Raw genomic sequence first — 20,669 nt, forward strand, 5'->3', positions numbered from 1 at the left:
CCAGCAGGAAATGAGCCTGAATGGGCTGTTTCTTTTTGGCAAGATTTAACAGTGGATCAACCTTGGGTCTTAAGCTTTTTACAATTTACACATTGTTTGAATAAAGGCACAAAAGTTGTGGAGCAAACTCAGTCGAGTGACGCCACCAAGGTTTTTGTGACAGGAAGTATGTTATGAGGACATTCCATATCTACAGTAAATATCCAATAATTGAACACGTTTGGGTCTTTGGTAGTACCAGAACAGCACATTTTATGGATTATTAGCTGTTACTCCTAAAACCTCAATATTTTTGGATTTTTTTTAAAAAACATTTAATCCCTAATCCCCAAAGAACATGGTGAGTTTAAAGGGACACATGATATTACTTTCATTTTACAACGTTTATATGCAAGCATAGAAAGCAATTACATATGCACCAGAATGGCAGATAGCAGGTTCCATTGCCCGAAGTTCAATTTTTATGACTTGTCATGACAGAATACAAACTTCTGCTCCACCTCATGACCTGCTCTCCATTATACCCATTGTATCTACCTCCCTTCCAAAATACTGAATATTTAAGCTGAGCAAACTTGTGCGACTGTTCTATGCATTTTGACACAGAGAGGACGAGTACTTTACAAATAAACTCATGTTGTTGATGTATAGACAACCATCAGACAAAAGGTTGTTAATCAGTAGCTACTCATCCAACACTATTTTAGTCAGATTTTTAAGGTAAAACATTACCTTGAGTTCTTGAAGTTTGGAAATTTTAAAACATAATAAACCAAACCAAAGCTGCAAGTTTAAACCAAAATTTTTTTATTACCGGAATTTTGAGATGCATGTTACCCATTAAAAATACACAAAGATATACTGGCCCAAACCATAACAATCTGTGCCTCAATTGCTAGCAGATCTCCAGTGGATGACAGGTAGCTTTTGTGCTGCAAATGAAATTTAGAACTTGTTTGAATCAATTCTTTGCTCAAATTGTGGCTGGATGAAAATCAAAAATGACTGAATATTTCAAATATTTTAGGAATGTTTTGTGTTTGAATTGCTCTGCCTATCACTGGTCAAAATACAGATACAAAGTGTCAGCCAACTTGTTCAACTCCAATCAAGTGACAGCAAGAAGTCCTTAATCACTTTTGACTTTAAATCATCCAAATACATGATGGAATCACCTGGCCCATCAGTCGCAAATGAATTTAACAAATATTTTTGAAATGCAAAGATTGATAGCCTAAATAATGATCAGTAATACCATTCCACATCGCGAAAGGTCTTTTGTGCTGGGTAAGGGATGAGTTTTGAAGCAGTAGTAGAAAAATACCTTGAAGGCAAGTTACAAAACCGTGTCAACAATACATGCCCACATCAGGTTTTTGGACAGGATGATTCCTTTAGTTAGTGCAGAAGTCCAAATTGTCATCAGAGCTATAAATTGTAAACATTTGGCTTACTGTGCATGGCACAGAGTTCCCCATGTTATATTTTCAAAGGAATGTGCACCCCTGGACAGATGACATACCCATCTGCCTGTTTTCCCAGCTTGCATTGCAGAACCATTTCTAAAATATCAGCATTCCCTTTAATACAAACTATTTTACATTCAAGTGCTGCTTGAAACAGGTAAGCTAGGATCTGTCATGTATCACCAAAAGGTGACGATTTGCAGCCAAGCTAGAAAACAAGGCAACAGGAGGCAAATGCTTAATTCAATAATGGAAAACTAGAGTTCTTTAGACAGATAAGCTACATTTACCCTCAGACTGAGATTGACCTGCACAAGCCCTTGTATTCTCATGATTGAGAATAACGCAGATACGTTAAAAATTGCAAGCTAAATAGAGGATAGGCCATGACTAAGCAATGTTATAAAACTATTAAATCAATTAATTAGGGAAGAATTAATCACTATAATCCAATTTGGCAAGGATATATCAAACCCAATATGCAGGTAATATGTTATTACCCTTAAACCAGGTAATAACATAATAACAATTTACAGCACGGAAACAGGCCATTAGGCCCTTCTAGTCCGCACCAAACCAAACACCCCTCTCTTGTCCCACCTCCCTGCACAATGCCCATAACCCTCCATCTTCTTCTCATCCATATACCTGTCCAACCTTTTCTTAAATAATACAATTGACTCCGCCGCCACTATTTCTCCCGGAAGCTCATTCCACACGTCTACCACTCTCTGAGTAAAGAAGTTCCCCCTCATGTTACCTCTAAACCTCTGCCCCTTAATTCTTAACTCATGTCCTCTTGTTTTAATCTTTCCTCCTCTTAACGGAAATAGTCTATCCACATCCACTCTGTCTATCCCTTTCATAATCTTAAATACTTCTATCAAATCCCCTCTCAACCTTCTACGCTCCAAAGAATAAAGACCTAATCTGTCCAATCTCTCCTGCTGAAGCTTATTTTAAAGGCAGGAATTCATTGGTGATTTTGTGAAAAATTGGTGATTTTAACTAAATCCAAATTCAACTCTTGACCCCATGGCTGCTAGATGGTAGAAATCAACCTAAGCAGCAGATGCACCAACTAACATGGTATCAGTAGAGTGGTTTTTAATTTATATAACTGAAAGGCTGATAACACATGAAAATGGCTCAGGATAATAACTCTCACAAGAACAAGGGATTCAGCAAAAAAATATGCCGAAACTTCAACCCAAATTCAGAACATTGGCCAATCTCACTGATTCGAAAACGGAAACACAAGAACTGCAGATGTTGGAACTGATAAAGGGCTTAGATCTGAAATATTGACTGCCCACTTCTCTCCATAGATGCTGCCTTTCCCAGAGTCCCTCTATCCTCTCTTTGACAGGCATTTTTTCAGTTTAATTGTGAATAGAAGGTACAAATTCAGGAAAAAAAATTTTTTATTAAGGAAACAGTGCAGTTAAACAAGAAAGTCTGCAGACGCTGTTTTTGTAGTTTACACAAAAATGCTGGTGAAACTCATCAAGTCATGCAGCATTCTTTATGTAGCAAAGGTAAAGATATCTAACCAACATTTTGGACCTGAGCACAATAACGTCGTGGGGGATTGGACAGGGGAGGAGCATGGGCGCACAAGCAAAAAGTCGTAGGTGGATATGGGTGGGAGGACAGAAGAGAACAAAGCTGAGAAGTGATGGGGAAGGAGATATCTCTCTGAATGGAGAGGGAAGGAGAGAGGGAATATTAGGTGGTGTTCCTCCAATTACTGGGTGCATCAGGCCATGGGCAGACATGTTGGCGTGGGGGGAGTGCAGAATTGAAATGATTGGCCATTGGCTGGTACCCACTATTGCAGCTTCACTCTGTTGGCCCAGTGGCCAATCATTTCAATTCTGCACCCAACTTCCATGCCAACATATCTGTTCACAGCCTCGTACACCTGCTAAACCAAGGCCACCTGCCAATTTAAGGAGCAAGACCTAATGTTCTGTCTGGTCCTCTCCAACCAGATGTCATCACCATCAACTTCTCGGGCATCTATTTGGTCCCCTCCCCTGTTTCCTTCTCTTTCCCATCTCTTTGTATCCTTTCTCTCCAACCATTCCCTCTCCATTCAGAGAGCTATCTCATCACCCTATCACTTCAGCTTTTTTCTCTTCTGCCCTCCCATTCACATCATCTTGCCTGTGTACTCTGCCCCTCCCCCCACCATTTTATTCAGATGTCTGTCTCATGCCTCAACAAAGGGCTCAGGCCCCAAAATTGGTTGTATATATTTATCCAGCAGTGTTTGTGTTTTAAAGTGTATTTAAACACAATGGGGTGTGTTGCCGAGTCTGGTTGTTTCAAGTCATTCAAGTGCAAAAACAGCAACGTGCTTCCACTGCAGATTCTCAAGTTTAGTCAAGAGTCAATCAATCAGACAAAAACCACAAGTACTAAAACAGGTCCCAATATACTTTGACCCCCAGTGTTGAAGGTATACCTCATGGCAGCTCCATCAACTGGTGAACTGAGATCTTTGTCCACTGTCTTTTGAAATTATGTACAGTATTTAAAAACACCACTAACAATGTAATTTACATCTTAAATAGTGACGAATTTCAAAAAGTGCAGTCCAAACCCACTTTTGTGGTCACCTTATCTGATTGAGTGGGATTCGTTCTCAGCCCATAGGCTTCAGGGGAAATAGGGTTGCAGCAAAATGGAGATTATTTTGTAAATTGGATAATAGATTTCCCAGAAATTAGATTTGAGACCAGCTTCCTTCACCAAACTCAACGCACTTTAAGAAAACCACATACTTCTGTTATTGAAAGGTTAAGAATAGGGTTTGCAGATGTGAACTTTCCCCTGTCTTAATGTCAGTTATGGGGTCTTGGAGTGGATACTAGAGAACACTTTATTAATTTCTGAACACAAAAAAATAAACAAATTTATGACCAAAAACAGTTGCACAAATTTATATCTATTCAGAGCTGGCAAAAAAGTTGTAATTCAGCACCACAAATTAGTAGAAAACAAATCTCTCTAGTGCCATGTAATATATAATGGAGCTTTCGGTAAAACATGACTTAGCTGTCAGTTCTGAAAAATCAAATGCTGGGCCATCAGCCCAAAGCTTCTAGCTGTCAGACGCAAACAAGTGCCTCTTGGATTTCACTGCTCAAATTTGTTAGCAATCAGGAGTGAACAAGATGGATATTTCTGTAGCATGTTTTACCTATGAGCCATACATGTTACAACAGTTTATATTTTAAACTATTAACCTTGAGTAAGTTCAAAATCATCTATTACATTTTCATAGGTGAAACTATATTCAGCTGGTAATGGAGACAATTCAGGGCACATTCAATAGATTTTCCTCCCACACAAACACGTTATTTAAAATAAATCAGAAACTGGAAATTTCAGATGTCCTGGTGGACAAAAGGCCAGTGAACTGATTAAGGGAGCTAGCTGCACCATTCGACATAACTTGATTCCAAATTGGATTCATCAGTGGATGCATCGGGGGACTCAACATTTGACTGAATCGAAAGGATGAAAACAAACAGTGAAGTTGAGCTGTCCTTATACTGAGAGTTTGTAGGGTAGCATAAAATTCATCAATTTTCCCAGCATAACTCTGGATCAATTTGTTGATTTGAATCTGTCAGTTGTTAAATTGCATAGAAAGCAGAAAAGGGCAATACTGCATCTCTGACTCTCTATTAACTGGTATGGACATACTTGCAGTAGCTTGGACACAATACTGCAAATATCAGGCCAGTTTTATTAAAGGGAGATGAAAGTACTCCATTCATCTCTGTGCATGCTGTAGGTTATTCACCAAGACAGGAGCATAGCTCTGTAACATGATAACGAGACCATCCTCACAGATTTTGCCAGCTTGAGGCATCTGCCAATTTTTTTCTTTAAAAAATGTCATCACACAGTAGAATAGATTCAAGAGCTGTTATTCATTTAATGATGCAGCCTCTCATAAAACCCACCCCTCCACTTCAATTTAAAGCAAAATTAACATTCAACTCAGTGCAATATGTTCACTTATAGTCAAAAAAAGAAGACAAAATGAACAAAAAGACACATTTGGGTTTCCAATAACTCAACATTTTGAAATCCCTTTGAACATCAACATCCATCCTACAAACACTGCCTCCTACTGGTCATTACTTGTGGTTTGAAATGTATCTGATGTTACAAACAACTCTCCAACAAAGTCTATCACAGGGAAATCCAGTTTTTTTTTATAAAAAGGAAAATGTACATCTTTGCTCCAATCACATTTCATCGTCTGTTAAATTATGGCAAAGTGGTCCATTACATAAAAAGTAATGTCATATAAATAAAGGACCCAGGAGGGGTTACAACTCATCTGGGGGGTGTTTATCTGACTTGTTTTCTAGTTTCTTCTCAGCTGTACCTGGAAGAAACAAAATGATTAAATATACAGAAATTACAATCATCTTTTGAATTAAAAAAAAATTGACAAATATGTTCAAAACCCTTCATAAAATATGTAAAATTACATCCACAGCAGTAGGTCAGTGATTAGCGAAGAAATTTAAAGGACTAAAACAACAATTACTGTGATTAAAAGATGTGGAAATATATCCAATGTTGTAGAACCATAGAACACTAAAGCACAAAAAGGGTCATTTGGCCTTTCTAGTCTGTGCCGAAAACATCATACCAGTCACACTGACCTGCACCCATTCCAAAACCCTCTCGACCTCTCTTATCCATGTATCTATCCAGTTTATTTTTAAATCTGAAGAGTGAGCCCACATTTACCAAGTCAGATGGCAACTTCTTCCACACTCCTACCACTGAGTGCAAAATTTTCCCGTAAACCTTTCCCCTTTCACCCTGTGCATGTCCTCTTGCATTTATTTCTCCTAATCTAAGTGGAAAGAGGCTAGTCGCATTTACTCTGTCTATACTTCCCTATTTTTCTACATTCTAAGGAACCTGTTTAATCTTTCCCTGTAACTCAATTCCTGAAGACCCAGCAATATCCTAGTAAATCTTCTCTGCACTCTTTCAATCTGATATCCTTCCTGTAGTTTGGCACCCAGAACTGCACACAATACTCCAAATTTGACTTCACCAATGTTTTGTACAACACCACCGTAACATACCAACTACTGTTCTCAATACTTTGATTTATGAAGGCCAAGATGCCAAAAGCATTCTTCACAACTCTATCTGTGATGCCACTTTCAGGGAATTATGTATCTGTATTCCCAGATCCATTTGTTCCTCCACACTCCTCAGTATCCTATATTTTACTGCATATCTCCTACATTAGTTTGTCCTTTTAAAATGCAGCATATCACACTTCTCTGGATTAAATTCCATCTGCCACCTTCTGGCCCATTTTTCAAGTTGGTCCAGATCCCTCTGTAAACTTTGAAAACCTTCTTTGCTGTCCTCCAATCTTAATGTCATCAGCAAACTTGCTGATCCAATTTTCTACATTATCATTCAGGTCATTAATATAGACAACAATGGTCCCAGCACCGATCCCTGAGGCACACAACTAATCACGGGTCTCCAGTTTGAGAAGCAATTTTCCACTACCGCTCTCGGTTTTCTCCCATTCAATCAATTTCAAATCCAGTTTACAATATCTCCATGGATACTTAGTGTCTGAATTTTCTGAACTAGCCTGCCATGTGGGACCTTGTCAAAGGTCTTACTAAAGTCCATGCAGACAACATCCTTAGCCTTTCTTTCATCTACTTTCTTGGTAACCTCCTCGAAAGAAGATCTATTAACATTTGTTAAATGTGACCGACCACGCACAAACCCATGCTGACTATCCTAAATCACCCCTTGGCTGCCAAAATATCTGATCTCTCAGAAGACCCTCCAATAATTTACCTACTACTGACATCAGGTTCACCAGCCTATAATTTCCTGGTTTACTTTTGGAGCCTTTTTTAAACAATGGAACAACATGAGCTACCCTCCCATCATCCAGCCTCTCACCCATGGATAAGGATGTTATAAATATTTCTGCCAGGGCCTCTGCAATTTCTACACTCATCTCCCTCAAGGTCTGAAGGAATATGTCAGGCCTAGGGGATTTATCTACCTTTATTCCTTGTAAGACAGCAAGTACCTCCTCCTCTTTAATATCTATATGTTGCATGCCACTACTGCTTATTTCCCTTCTTTCCCTATACGCTATGCCAGATTCTTGAGTAAAAACCTGTTTAAGATCTGCCCCATTTCGTGAGGCTCCACACAAACGACCACTCTGATCTTCTAGGGGACCAATTTTTTCCCTTACTATCCTTTTACTCTTAACATTCTTGTAGAACCCCTTTGAGTTTACTTTCATATTATCTGCCAACCTCGTGACTTCTTTTTGCCTTCCTAATTTCCTTCTTAAGTATTTTCTTACATTTTCTATACTCCTCAAGTACCTTATTTGCTCCTTTTTGCATATACTTGCTATACCAGATCGCCAGTATCCCTTGAAAACCAAGGTTCCCAATGCCTGTTAAATTTGCCTTTAATCCTAATAGGAACATGCAAACTCTGAACTTTCAAAATTTCATCTTTGAGGCCTTCCACTTACAGACCATATCCTTACCAGAAAACAACTTATCCCAATCCACTCCTAGATCCTTTCTTCTCCAATTTAGAAACTCAACTAGAGGACCAGAGCTATCCTTACCCATAATTAACTTGAAACTGGACCCAAAATGTTCGCCCACACATACTTATGTCACCTGAACTGTCTGGTTCCCTAATAAATCATCCTCTCTCACTGGTACCTCTAATAGAAGGTAGAATTCTACTCTTTAGAAGCTTTCCTGAATAGATTTCACAAACTCCAAGCCATCTAGCCCTTTTACAGTATGGGAATCCCAGTCAATATGTGGAAAATGAAAATCTCCTATTATCACAACTTTCTGTTTCTTACATCAGTCTCCTATCTCTTTACAGATTTGCTCCTTCAATTCTCTCTGACAATTGAGTGGACTATAATACACCCCTATCAATGTAGTCACACCTTTCCTGTTTCTCAACTCCACCCATATGGCCTCTGTAGTCAAGCCCTCTGTGCTGTCCTAAGCACAGCTGTGATATTTTTCCTGACTACCAATGCCATTCTTCCATGTTTTATCCCTTCCTGTCTATCACATCTGGAACTTGAGCTGCCAGTCCTGTTCCTCCTGCAACCAAGTCTCACTAATAGCACTAAGAGCAATAATATCCCACATGCCAATCCACAGCCTAAGCTCATCTTCCTTTTCAACAATACTCCTTGCACCTGAGAATATTTCTATCACTTATCAACTTTTGATTTCCATCTATACATGCAGTCCTTGCAAGACTTTTATCCTTTTCCACCTCACTATCTACTCTAACATACTGATTTCCCTCCCCCTGAAAATCTAGTTTAAACCCACCAGAGCAGCCAAGGATATTTGTCCCCCTCCAGTTCAGATGCAAACCATCCCGTCGGAACAGGTCCCACTTTCTCTGGAAGAGAACCCAATGATCTAGAAACCTGACGCCCTCCCACCTACACCATGCCTCTATCCGTTTGGACATACTTTTTATTTAAAATTCATATAAGGCATATTGGGCACTAAACAACTCAACATTAATTTCTCATCCTCAATTGCTCTTGAGATGTTTTCTTGAAACTCTGAAGTCCTTGAATTGTGGCTATACCCTTAGGGAGAGTTTCCAGCATTTTTACGCAGGGTGATGAAGGAAAGGCAACACATATTTCCAAGTCAGGTTGGAGTCTGGCTTGGAGAACTCTGAGCCAGTGGTATTCCCATATTGCTGCCCTTGTCCTTCCCAGCTCAGTGGTTCTCAACCTTTTTCTTTCCACTCATACACCACTTCAAGTATTCCCTAAGAGATAGGTGCTCTGTGATTAGTAAGAGATTGCTTAACGTGGGTGGAAAGAAAAAGTTTGAAAACCAGTTTTAATCGTATCTAATTGATGTTATGTGCACGGTTTCATAACTCCAAAGGAAATGGGCCAATGACAATTTTTCTCAAGCAAAATATTTCAGTAACAATTGGGTCTAGAGCAGTGATTCTCAACCTTCCCTTCCCACTCACAGACCACCTTAAGCAATCCCTTACTAAGCAAAGAGCACCAGTGGCATAAGGATTACTTAAAGAGGTATGTGAGTTGAAAGAAAAAGGTTGAGAACCACTGTTCTAGCTGGTCATGGTCTTGGGGTTGGAAAGTGCTGTCTAAGGAGTCTTGGTGAGTTCCTGGTGTGCATCCTTTGGATCAGGGATGGCCAACCTGTGGCACATGCTCCAAAAGTGGCACATTAGATGATTAGAAGAGGCGCATTGCACCCCAGCGATATTTTAAAAAGTCTACTCATGCAAAAAGTATTAACCAAAAACTGATTTGTAAGAAAAAAAATCTATAACAAGAATTCTCATAGCTTAGAGCTAGAAATGGGTTTTTCTGAGAATAATTCTAAAACTTAGCAATTAGTTTTAGCTATTTTATTACTTCATGGAGATCTTCTTTCACATTAATCGGTTTTCAATTAAAAAATATTTAATGAGTCAACCTAGGAAAGGACTTCTGTTCTGCAGTTGTTGCATAGCAGTTCAATACACATTTGACACTTGTTTGATCCTGAGGCACCAGGCATCCGCACCAGCAGTGCATCACAGATTTTTGCCAGTCAGTTTACATTTGACACTCATGCATCATTGAGTTGTGCTTTATTCGTCCTTTGTGAACATTTGCAGTTTGTACTTTTTCAAAAATTAAGCCTTGTTTTTGTGCAAAAGAAAATGAGCTCTTCGTTATAGTGGGTTTATCAAGAAAGCCATTGTGCATTGTTTGTGAAAACACTTTCTCACATAATAGAAGACATGGTCTTAAGACACTATAAAACACAACATCAGACTAAAACAGAGGGAAAGCTGAAGCTAGTGTTTGGGTCCGAGTTATGGAAAGAATTTAATCCAAACATTAAAAGTGGCAAAATCAAAACAGACTCAAAGGTCTCATTAAATCACGTTTATCTTGTTTTTATATTAAATTAATATAGCATGTAAAAATGCTAAATATGTCTAAATTAACATTTTTACAAGAATTGTATGGCACATCTGAACTCGTGCGTCAAAAAATTTGAATGTAAAAGATTGGCCACCCTGCTACAGATGGTACAAATTGCTGCTATTGTGTGTTGGTGATGGAATGAATGAATGATTGTGAATGGGGTGCCTATCAAGCAAACTGCTGTGTCCCTTAAGGTGTTGAGCTTCTTGCATATTGTTGAATCTGCATTCATCCAGGTACGTGGAGAGTACGCCATCACACTCCAACGCTGAGCCTTGTAGAGAGTGGACAGCATTTGAGGTGTTCATAGTCAAGTTATTTGTCACACTATTCCTAGCCTGTGTTTGGTCTTTGTAGGCACATTAAAATTTATGTGGCGGAGATGGGAATCCATGCAGAAAGAGAAAAGTTAGGAATGCAGAGACTAAAGCAAACAGAAAAGTCAAATGCAAAATTACTAGATTTTAAAAGGACAATTAGTGGAAGGGCACTTTATCTGCTTGCCTATCTTTTTCAAATCAAGGCCAGTGAACGTGATGCAAATATGTACAAAGAGGTGTGATTTGGGGGCCATTTCAGAAATGTGACTGCAGGGTGGAAAGGATGAGGAAATATGGAATGATAAGCACGTAAGGGAGGCTGGGTAACACTCTTAATTAAGGATGAGATTAGTGCGATAGAGAAAGACAATACAAGATCTAAAAAGTAAAATGTTGAATCCTTCTTGGTAGAGAATAGGACCAATAATCGGAGTTCTGGTCACCCTACTTGAGAAAAGTGCTCGTTTGGTGGGGGTGCAGGAGGTTCACCAGGTCGATTCCAGAGATCCAAGGGTTGCAAGGAGAGAGCAAGTCACCTGGGACTATACTCACTGGAATTCATAAGACTGCAGAGGGATCTTATAGAAACATACAATTATGAAAGGGATAGATAAGATAGAGCAGGAAAGCTGGTTCCACAGTAGACGAGACTAGAACTAAGGGACATAGCCTCAAGACGTGATTAGATTTAGGATGGAAATAAGGAGGAACTACTTTTCCCAGAGAGTAGAAAATCTAGTGGAATTCTCTGCCCAAGGAAGCAGTGGAGGTTACTAATTAAGAGTTATGGGGAAAAGGCCCTAAATGGAGCCAAGACTATGACCAGATGAACCATGATCTTATGAATGCGAGAGCAGGTCAGATCGCCTATTCCTGCTCCTATTTCTTGCATGTTATTCTGTATGGTAATTGCCAGGATATATTGATAGTGGGGGAAATTCAGTGATGGTGATGCTACTCAACATCAAGGAGTGGTAGCTATATTTACTTTGGTTGGATACCACTTTTGACTGGCACTTGTGTGGCATGTAATTTGCCATCTATCATTCCAAGCCTGTATATAATCTGGTCTTGTTGCATCTGGATGTGGACCGCTTTCATTATATTATACGTGGTATCATCGCAAACTCTGATCTTACGGCTGAAGAAAGGTTATTGATGAAGCAGCTAAACATAGTTGGGCTGAGGACACTACTCTGAGGAATGCCTGCAGAGATTTAAAGTGGCTGAGATTATTGACCTCCAACCACCCTCCTTCATGCTAGATACAATTCCAACCAGCAGGACACTATTTTGGAAGGAGGGCAACATAGGGTATAATCTGTAAAGTTTTTCAGAGAGCTGACATGAGGGGTTAGAAATCCTTTTGTTATGTACTCATTTCAGTTGAAAATAGTTTCTGAATCAAAACATCTAGATACATCTTCAAAGCCAATCTTCTTTCAAAACTAGAAGACAGTAGAACTGAGAGAAGCATGCCATTTCAAATGGAAGCTCAGGTGTAGGGTCATCCACCTGAAAATAAACTAACTGCTGCCTACCATTTTCTATTCACAAGAGAATATTGACAAACAAGAGGAGATTTTACTTCAGACTTCCAGCATGTGCATTATTTTGCTCACATATCTCAAACTGCCCCACTGTCCTCCCAGCCACACATGAAGAGTCACTAACACTTACTGATCCTCACCTTTACTAGATTCTATCTCTGCTGGGTCTGGTAATGTAGCTTTCACATCCTCAGAATTAGTTTTTTGAGTTTGGCCTGCTGTGGGTGGAGCTTCACCAGGTTTTACTTCTTCCTTATTAGCTGTTGGAAGGAAATATTTGCATGAATTACTATCACTGCAGCTTGTGCAAAAATAAACCCACGTAACAGAAAGTTCCAGGAGTTCAAAATGACAATCTATTTTTTTGTTTCTCTCTTTGCAGGGCTGACTCTTAGTCTGTTCATTACCAAATGAACCAAGAACAAAGTAAACTTATCCTTGGGTCCACTCCTATAATACGGAGGATGCCATGTGTCATGAGACCTGATCAATCAGAAGTCACCTCACCTTCCAAATCAAAGTCAAGCCCATTATAGGAAGGATGTGGAAGCCATCGAGAGGGTGCAGAAGAGATTTACCAGCATGTTGCCTGGATTGGAATACATGTCTTGTGAGGCAAGGCTAGCAGAGCTGGGACTTTTCCCTTTGGAGTGTAGAAAGATGAGAGGAAATTTGATGTGAGGATTGAGGCATAGATAGGATGGACAGCCAGCACCTGTTCCCAGGGCAGGATCAGCAAACACCAGAGATATATGAACAAAGTTAAGGGAGGGAAGTTTAGGGGAGACATCATGGGCAAGTTATTTTTTTATATATAGAGAGTTGTGGGTGCCTGGAATACCTTGCTGGGGATGGTGGTGGAGGCTGAAACATTGTGGGGGGATACAAGAGACTCTTAGGCACACGGATGAAAGGAAAATAGAGGGTTACGGGGTAGGGAGGGTTTAATTTTTTTAAAGGAATATATGGGCCGGTACAACATCGAGGGCTGAAGGGCCTGTACTGTGTTGTGTTGTTCTAGGTTGTCACCCTGCAGGTTAGCGCACACCTTACCACTGATGCCTTTAATCACCCAACCCATACCTGGGCCAGACCCTCCAGCCAATGGCTGGAAAGCCCTCCACGTGTGGACCAGCGGTTTCTTTTCCCCTGAGACGAACCCCGGCTCCACACCAAGTTGCAAACTGTTGGAAATGCTGGAATCATTGGCAATTTGTGCACTAACAAAGGCCCGGGAGTTGTCGTGATGTACAAGTAGGGAGCACCATTATCTTAAGCCTAGTTTGGTAAAGAGGTGTACCGTAAAAGGGGTGGAAGGTACTGTATTCCTTGTCTGTAATGCCATTTCTCCACAGGTTGTTGCAAGTATTAGGTAGCTATTAAGTATGTATATATACACACATGTGTATGCAGGTATCAGGCAGCTGTTGCATCCAATGCAATTGCATTGTGCGGGGCAGAGGGGGGGGGGGGGTGTGTGGGTATGGATATACACTCACACGCAAATGTATGTGCCTATAATCCCTGTTGCATCCTCCTTCATGTATGAATAAAAGTTTCTGTTTATAATGAGCCTATGTTCAGACACGCTGCTCGTTTTCCCTCACACAATTCCATAATTCAGTAATTATCCACCTTAACTAATTTCCCACTGTATCCCTATACATATTCAGCCCTCATGCTTCTTGTGTTAATGGAAACATGGATTAAATGTTATTCAAGATTCATTTCCACACAACCCAAGTAGAGCCCAACCTCCAGTCTTGCAAGATTGAATAGTGGCCTTCCTATAGTCCCCTACTTTCCAGTGAGGTCACCTGAGTCTTCCTTTGTTTCTTTCTCAGGAGGTATAATTCTATCTCTATCAGTGGCTGTTGTATTTTTGTCCTCCTGTGTTACATTTTGTGGTTCTTGTGTTGTGGTATTCTTCTCTTTCCGGGGTTTGGGTTTGGCAAACTTTGCTTTATTAAGCAAGTATTTGACTTCTCGGTCCAAGAGAGACAGCTTTGCTTCTATGTCCTTGGAGAGTAAGATGGGTGTTTCTGTAGATGGCAAATTATTCTGCTCCTTTAAAGTTGTGTTCTTCCATGTCTGAACAAACAAATAATACATCCAGCATTAGCATCGTTGAATAAATGAGAGTATCCTATCTTGTAGTTTGCTTTAGAATACTCCCAGTGCACTGCCATTATGACATTTTTTATGCATCATCAGGATTAACAACTTCCTCTGGTACTTCAAAGAGTAGAGTTTCAGATACAGATTATCCTCCATCACATTTTGGGCATAATTTCATATAATTGACTCATTCAGGTTGAACATTCTTTTTGCATTAATAGAGGGCATGTTGATAGGGCAATTTAATTGTACAGTGACTCATCTTTAACCTGCTTTCTCCTCACTGGATTTCTACATTCACATCTTTTTAGTCAAGAAGATCGATTGGTCTGACATCACTGATGCTCTCCCTTCTTCCCATGACCATCAGACAACCTGGCAATCTAGCAAACAAGGAATCTAATTTGTGTCAGAATGAACACCAAGCTCCAAGTGGAGCATTTAAACTGTAAAGCATTTCTTACAACATCATTTTGGGCAAATTGTTTCTGCAATTGCCAAAAAAATTAATCAGAAAAAGACACACTGGTCAATGATCTAAAATCCATGCAATTCCATCCCCATAATTAAAACATTGGTTTTTGACTTCAGGTCCAAACTACCACAAAATACTGGATAGTATAAAAGGATAGAATAAACTGGAAAAGAGTTTTCAAAGTTTAACAGAATCCACTCAGTTTAGCAACTTTGTCTTCAGTGTTAGTTAAATTTAATTGTACTTACAGTTGTCTCTGTGATGACTTTTTCCAGTGTGTTTAATTCCACCTCTGTGAAAATCTGGTCATCTTCTGGCAAGAGTCTTGCTCCCCTGAAGACACAAGCATCACAGACAATAACAAAAAGAGAAAATATTTGTTTCCTACTCCCTTATGCACATCACTCTGGAAACCTCTGGTAATTTGAGCCATTTTTAATATAAACATTTAAACAAAGCAGCTCTCAGATCTTTATCTTTGCCACATAAGAATGCTGTGTGAGCTGCTGAGTTTTTAAATTTAGACATACAGCACATGACAGGCTATTTTGGCCCACGAGTCTGTGCTTCCCAACTTAAACCCCATTAACCTACTCCCTCGGTACATTTTGAACGGTGGGAGGAAATCAGAGTCCCCGGGGAAAACCCACACAGATACAAACTCCTTACAGACAGCATGGGATTTGAACCCAAGTCTGATCCCAATCACTGGTGCTATAAAGGGACTGAGCTAACCACGCCGCCTCATTTTTCTCCAGCATTTTTGTGTAAACCATTTTCTTCCTTTGCTTTCAGACCAAGGGCCAATAAAATCCAGCATTTTTGTGTAAACTATTTTCTTGCTTTGCTTTCAGATCAAGGGTCAATACAAGCGAACTCACCTCAAAGAGAATGACAGAAAGCACAGCACACTACAATAAATCTTGGAACAAATGACTGTAGACAAGCAAATCATACAAAGGCCCCATGCATAAGTGAAGAGGACAGAATTGAGATCAGCAGATCACACCAATCACCATAGTAGCCACTTAGGACAGATCTGAAGTCACATTCTCATGAAATCATCCCCCAATAGTAATCAATTAAAGGATCGTGGGAATAAAGACCTCGCCTAGTGGACAATGGTTTGCTTAACTTGAATGCTTACTTGAGGAAGATAGTGGAGTGATTGAGCATGCTATCTAGTGCAGCAAGGCGATCTGGCCACTTCCTCCTCTCTTCAACTTTGAAGAAGAGCTCCTTGCATAGTTTGCGTAGCTCTGAAAGCTTGGTTTTCAGTTCCTAAATACAGGAAACAATTCACTATCTTTAAGCAGAGACTGATATTTCCATATACAAATTCTCAATGTAAAATAATGAACAAGACCAAATCCAAGATCCAAAAGGCTTCTACTGGCTTATAGATGTTGCCAAACTAAACATATTTAATATCAGCATTAAATCAAACTGTGGCTTAGAATTCAGCCTCGTACTTCCCTGATTGTTTTCTGTTCAATGCGTATGATATATTATATATAGATCAGTTAACTATCCTGTTCCAGAGTATAAAAAGTATTTAAAGAAAATAAAATTAAACCTTAGTTGTGGCAGTATATCCATCCTCATCCAACCAATTGGAAGCTTCACTAAGCTTAGCAGAGATCTGGTCACGTTCATCTTGGGTGGAGACAAGCTGATATTCTTCCTGATACAGCTTGTCCTGCAAATCACAAAAGTTAATGAATGATGAAGTGAAATCTAAAGAAAATATCTGCACTGCAAAAAAAAAAAGAGGGCTAATTATACTTCCCATTTGCAATGACTTGCTCAGTGCCGAAAGCATAATACCATAAATATAAAGTACAGGCATACCCTTATTAACATGGTTAATGTGTTCCAAGCAAGTTCAGTGCTATGGAAAACCACACTTTTCAAAGCATTATTACAATGCACTTTAATGTAATATAAAAGGGATATATAAAACTGATCTTTATTGGCAATAAGTTAACATCGTTTATTTAAGAAAATATTTGTCTGATGTAGATTTGTGTCAAATCATTCACATGAGACTTTCACCAAAGTTAGATGTGTACCACTGCGGGATAGTGCAGGGAGCCCGATCACAGCAATAACTTTCAACACAGCCACATAACTCTCTCTATTCCACAGCAAATTCCAGGGGTTCCCCTCCATACAAACTAGCATGGTTAGAAACCTGATCTGTCACATCAGAGCAGAGACGGAAAAAGATTCCCATCAGTGTAAGGCAGCATTGCAGTGGGATAGCGCAGGAAGCCCAATCACAGTGAGGTCAACAATAACTTTCAACACAGCTACTTAACTCACTCTATTCCAAAGCTCAGTGCCTACATTTCAAATATTTTAGAGTCTTGTAAAGTATTATGAGGTGGTTTATATAGCAACAACAATACTGCAATTTAAAACTGCGGGTCAGAAATTTCAAACCACGTTATATCAAACCCACACTTTTCTAAACCATGTTATACAGGGTACGTCTGTAAAACATACTGCTACCATTGTGGGAACAAATATTGGCTTACTTTCTCCAACCTGTCCAGTAAATTTGTTTGTCAAGTACACCATGAATGTGAAATAGTGGCAGAATTTAATCACTGTACATTAGGCCACAATGCAATTTCAGATATTATCACAACTGTTTGAACATAGTTACTGTTTTACTTTATCCAGCAAGTATTTAAATTACACAACTTCTTTCCTGACAAGGTCCAACTTAATCATAATTACAAAAGTATGCTAATTATTTTATTTTAAAAAGATGTACATCATCAATTCACTTATTTTCAGTCAAATATTAACCCTTTAAAATCAAACACTCCCTCAATATTGGTGACTATGCTCTGTGGCGAAGTTACAACACCAACTAAGGCCTGTGTAGAGAACAAAAATGAAGCACATACATTCGGGACACTATGTCCTGAAACTTGACAATACAATTTTAAAATAAGAGACAAACTGCCTGTAATATTCTAATAGCAGTAGTTGGAAAAGTAAAACAATGTTGAAGCTCAATGGATTCTTGTGAAAAATTTTTAGCAGTAGGCATGGGTTTAAAACAAAAATGAGGCTCTTGCCTCTCCCATAAAGAGGCATTCTGTACAAATAGATGTACAAACCCCAACCATGCAAATCAGTTATGTTAGCAGCAGGGTTACCATCTTTGGTTTCAAACATCACTCCAATCAAGAGGTACTTCTTTTCCTTCATTGCTGATCAGAGATCAGTCTTTTAAAAATAATAATCTGCTGGGTATATTGGGCATTACATCTGTATTTGGTCAGGAGCACGAATATCAGAATTCTTACCTGTGTTTCAAAGATGAAAGCTTCCAATGAATTAGCTGCTTTTTCATGCTCATGCTTCTGGAGGTCCCGATCTGTAAGATCCTGAAGCCTGGGTGTAAAAGAGCTGTGATAGACTTCAAAGGCATAGGGGTAAATCAGTGCCAAATTGTGTCAAGCTTAAACTGGGTTGGCAGCCTTTATGGACTAGAATATTCGTAACTAAGGGAATGGCCAAACTGCTGGCTCTCAATTGATTTAACAATTAAGTTTCAGGGAAACACATCTCATTAGAATCTCAATGTACAAGAGGATCCCAACTTACAATTGATCAGAATCTATTTTGAATAATGTTAAGTCGGGGGCTACCAGTATCAACATGGTTGCTTTTCCTTCTCTGAAAGAAATGCTTCCGTCCAATCAGTGCAAGGAGATCACTTCCCACCAACACCACCCTCCAAAAACGTCATAATTTCAGTGCTCCTCTTGAAGTGAGATCAAGGAAATATGCTTTGTTTGATCCAACATTGTATTTTTATAAAAGACGATTTGGAACACATGCAGAGATTGCCGTCGCTGGGGAGGGAGGGAGAGGGAGAGAGAGAGAGAGAGAGAGAGAGAGAGCAATGGCATCTATGCATGCGTTCCAAATTCAATGTATGTTGTGAAGTGACAATGCTTCCCCTAGTTACCAGGCACCATCTCAGGAGGACGACATTCCCGCTGCTGCCGGCAGGAGTGGCTCAGAAAACTACCTGTACAGGTGAGTCGTGGAACTGAACACCATTGTAAGTCAGGATCTACCTGTATTCTGAATAATTCTATCAAGAATGTTCCTGTTTGGAGTGTTTTGTGCGATCGGAATGATTTCCACTAATTGTCTTCACTGTACCACTGAAGAAACAACAAATAGCCCTTACTTCTTTTGTGATTGATTCATTTCCTCCTGAGAAAGATTAGACAAGTCCTTCATTTCCAAATTCACAGTCACATCCTCACTAATCTTAATCCTCTTGGGTCCCTTTGGTTTCTTAACCTCTTCAGTTTTATTCATTTCTGATTCTTTCACCTCCTCCTTCCCAGCATCATCTGTTTGGGTTTTCTGCACAAAACACAAGAGAGCCGATAATGAGTCATTTCCACCAGCTGTAGATTTTCAGATATATATATATATATATATATATATATATATCTCTTCTCTCTTTGGCTTGGCTTCGCGGACGAAGATTTATGGAGGGGTAAATGTCCACGTCAGCTGCAGGCTCGTTTGTGGCTGTCAAGTCCGATGCGGGACAGGCAGACACGGTTGCAGCGGAAAATTGGTTGGTTGGGGTTGGGTGTTGGGTTTTTCCTCCTTTGTCTTTTGACAGTGAGGTGGGCTCTGCGGTCTTCTTCAAAGGAGGTTGCTGCCCGCCAAACTGTGAGGCACCAAGATGCACGGTTTGAGGCGATATCAGCCCACTGGCGGTAGTCAATGTGGCAGGCACCAAGAGATATATATATGTAAAATGTACATTCAACATTGAACCAATATTGCAAACAGAATTCAAAACCAGAAACATTAAAAAAAACTCTGCAGTAATTAATTGAAAACATCAGCATTGGGAACACACAAAAAAAAGATACAGTACTGCATTCCCACATTGAATGGAAAAAATAAGGGTAATTCCCCTTCCAGCTATACTACTGGAGAATTTGCATCCAAGTACAGGCCTGGCTTGACAAGATGATAACCTACAGATTCATTGTCTTGACTCACATGAGGGGAATTGTCACCTGAACAAACACTAAATACCCTTAATACAACACAGTAACACGACATGAGGGGAATTGTTACCTGAATAAACACTAAATATCCTTAATACAAAACAGCAACATGCTGATATGTAGAAAGAAAACAAAGTATTTAGCCCAGAGCAAAATACACCCTTACTTGAGTTTCAGATTTGTTCTGTCCTTGTTCAGCCTCTTCTGGTTTTTTTGCATTAGTTTGCTCCTTGTCTGAGTCCTCTGGGTTGATGTTGTCCTGTTCAGAGAGTGTGGCTTTACTTGTTGGCGTCTCAGATTCTTCCTGAACCTCTTTCTCACCTTTACTTGTGATCTCTTCTTCATCCTGCCATCAACCAGAACATTTTAGTAGCAGCAGCGTTTTATTGTACTGTCCCCCACCATTCATGTTCAAGTGACTGTTTACTCACCAATTGAATGGATGAATAAAGGGCTAAAGCACTTCTGCAGAAAATTCTCTGCCAGAAGCCACTAGCCAGTGAATGACTTCCAGCCCCATTAGCAAATCACCACTATCACATTTGTTTATGCACAATCGGTGGCTTTTGCCATAACATTCTACTTTAGGACCAAGGTCTCACCATGCTTTAATTTT

General features: G+C 39.6%; 1 protein-coding gene across 2 annotated transcripts in view; it reads right to left on the reverse strand.

Annotated features, from left to right (window-relative positions):
• Nucleotides 1-790: 790 nt before the first annotated feature.
• Nucleotides 791-20,669, reverse strand: part of hyou1 (hypoxia up-regulated 1) — a 52,299-nt gene continuing 32,420 nt past the window's right edge. For both annotated transcript variants that reach the window (XM_069894671.1, XM_069894672.1), the window contains exons 17-25: nucleotides 20,220-20,399; nucleotides 19,207-19,388; nucleotides 18,311-18,398; nucleotides 16,564-16,686; nucleotides 16,135-16,268; nucleotides 15,236-15,320; nucleotides 14,212-14,485; nucleotides 12,535-12,654; nucleotides 791-5,877 (exon numbers count right to left, since the gene is read on the reverse strand). In XM_069894671.1, coding sequence (XP_069750772.1) covers nucleotides 5,819-5,877; nucleotides 12,535-12,654; nucleotides 14,212-14,485; nucleotides 15,236-15,320; nucleotides 16,135-16,268; nucleotides 16,564-16,686; nucleotides 18,311-18,398; nucleotides 19,207-19,388; nucleotides 20,220-20,399 — 1,245 coding nt within the window. In that variant the 3' untranslated portion in view covers nucleotides 791-5,818. The remainder of the gene's footprint in view (nucleotides 5,878-12,534; nucleotides 12,655-14,211; nucleotides 14,486-15,235; nucleotides 15,321-16,134; nucleotides 16,269-16,563; nucleotides 16,687-18,310; nucleotides 18,399-19,206; nucleotides 19,389-20,219; nucleotides 20,400-20,669) is intronic.

The sequence above is a fragment of the Narcine bancroftii genome, chromosome 8 (assembly GCF_036971445.1).
Source record: "Narcine bancroftii isolate sNarBan1 chromosome 8, sNarBan1.hap1, whole genome shotgun sequence".
Lineage (NCBI taxonomy): Eukaryota > Metazoa > Chordata > Chondrichthyes > Torpediniformes > Narcinidae > Narcine > Narcine bancroftii.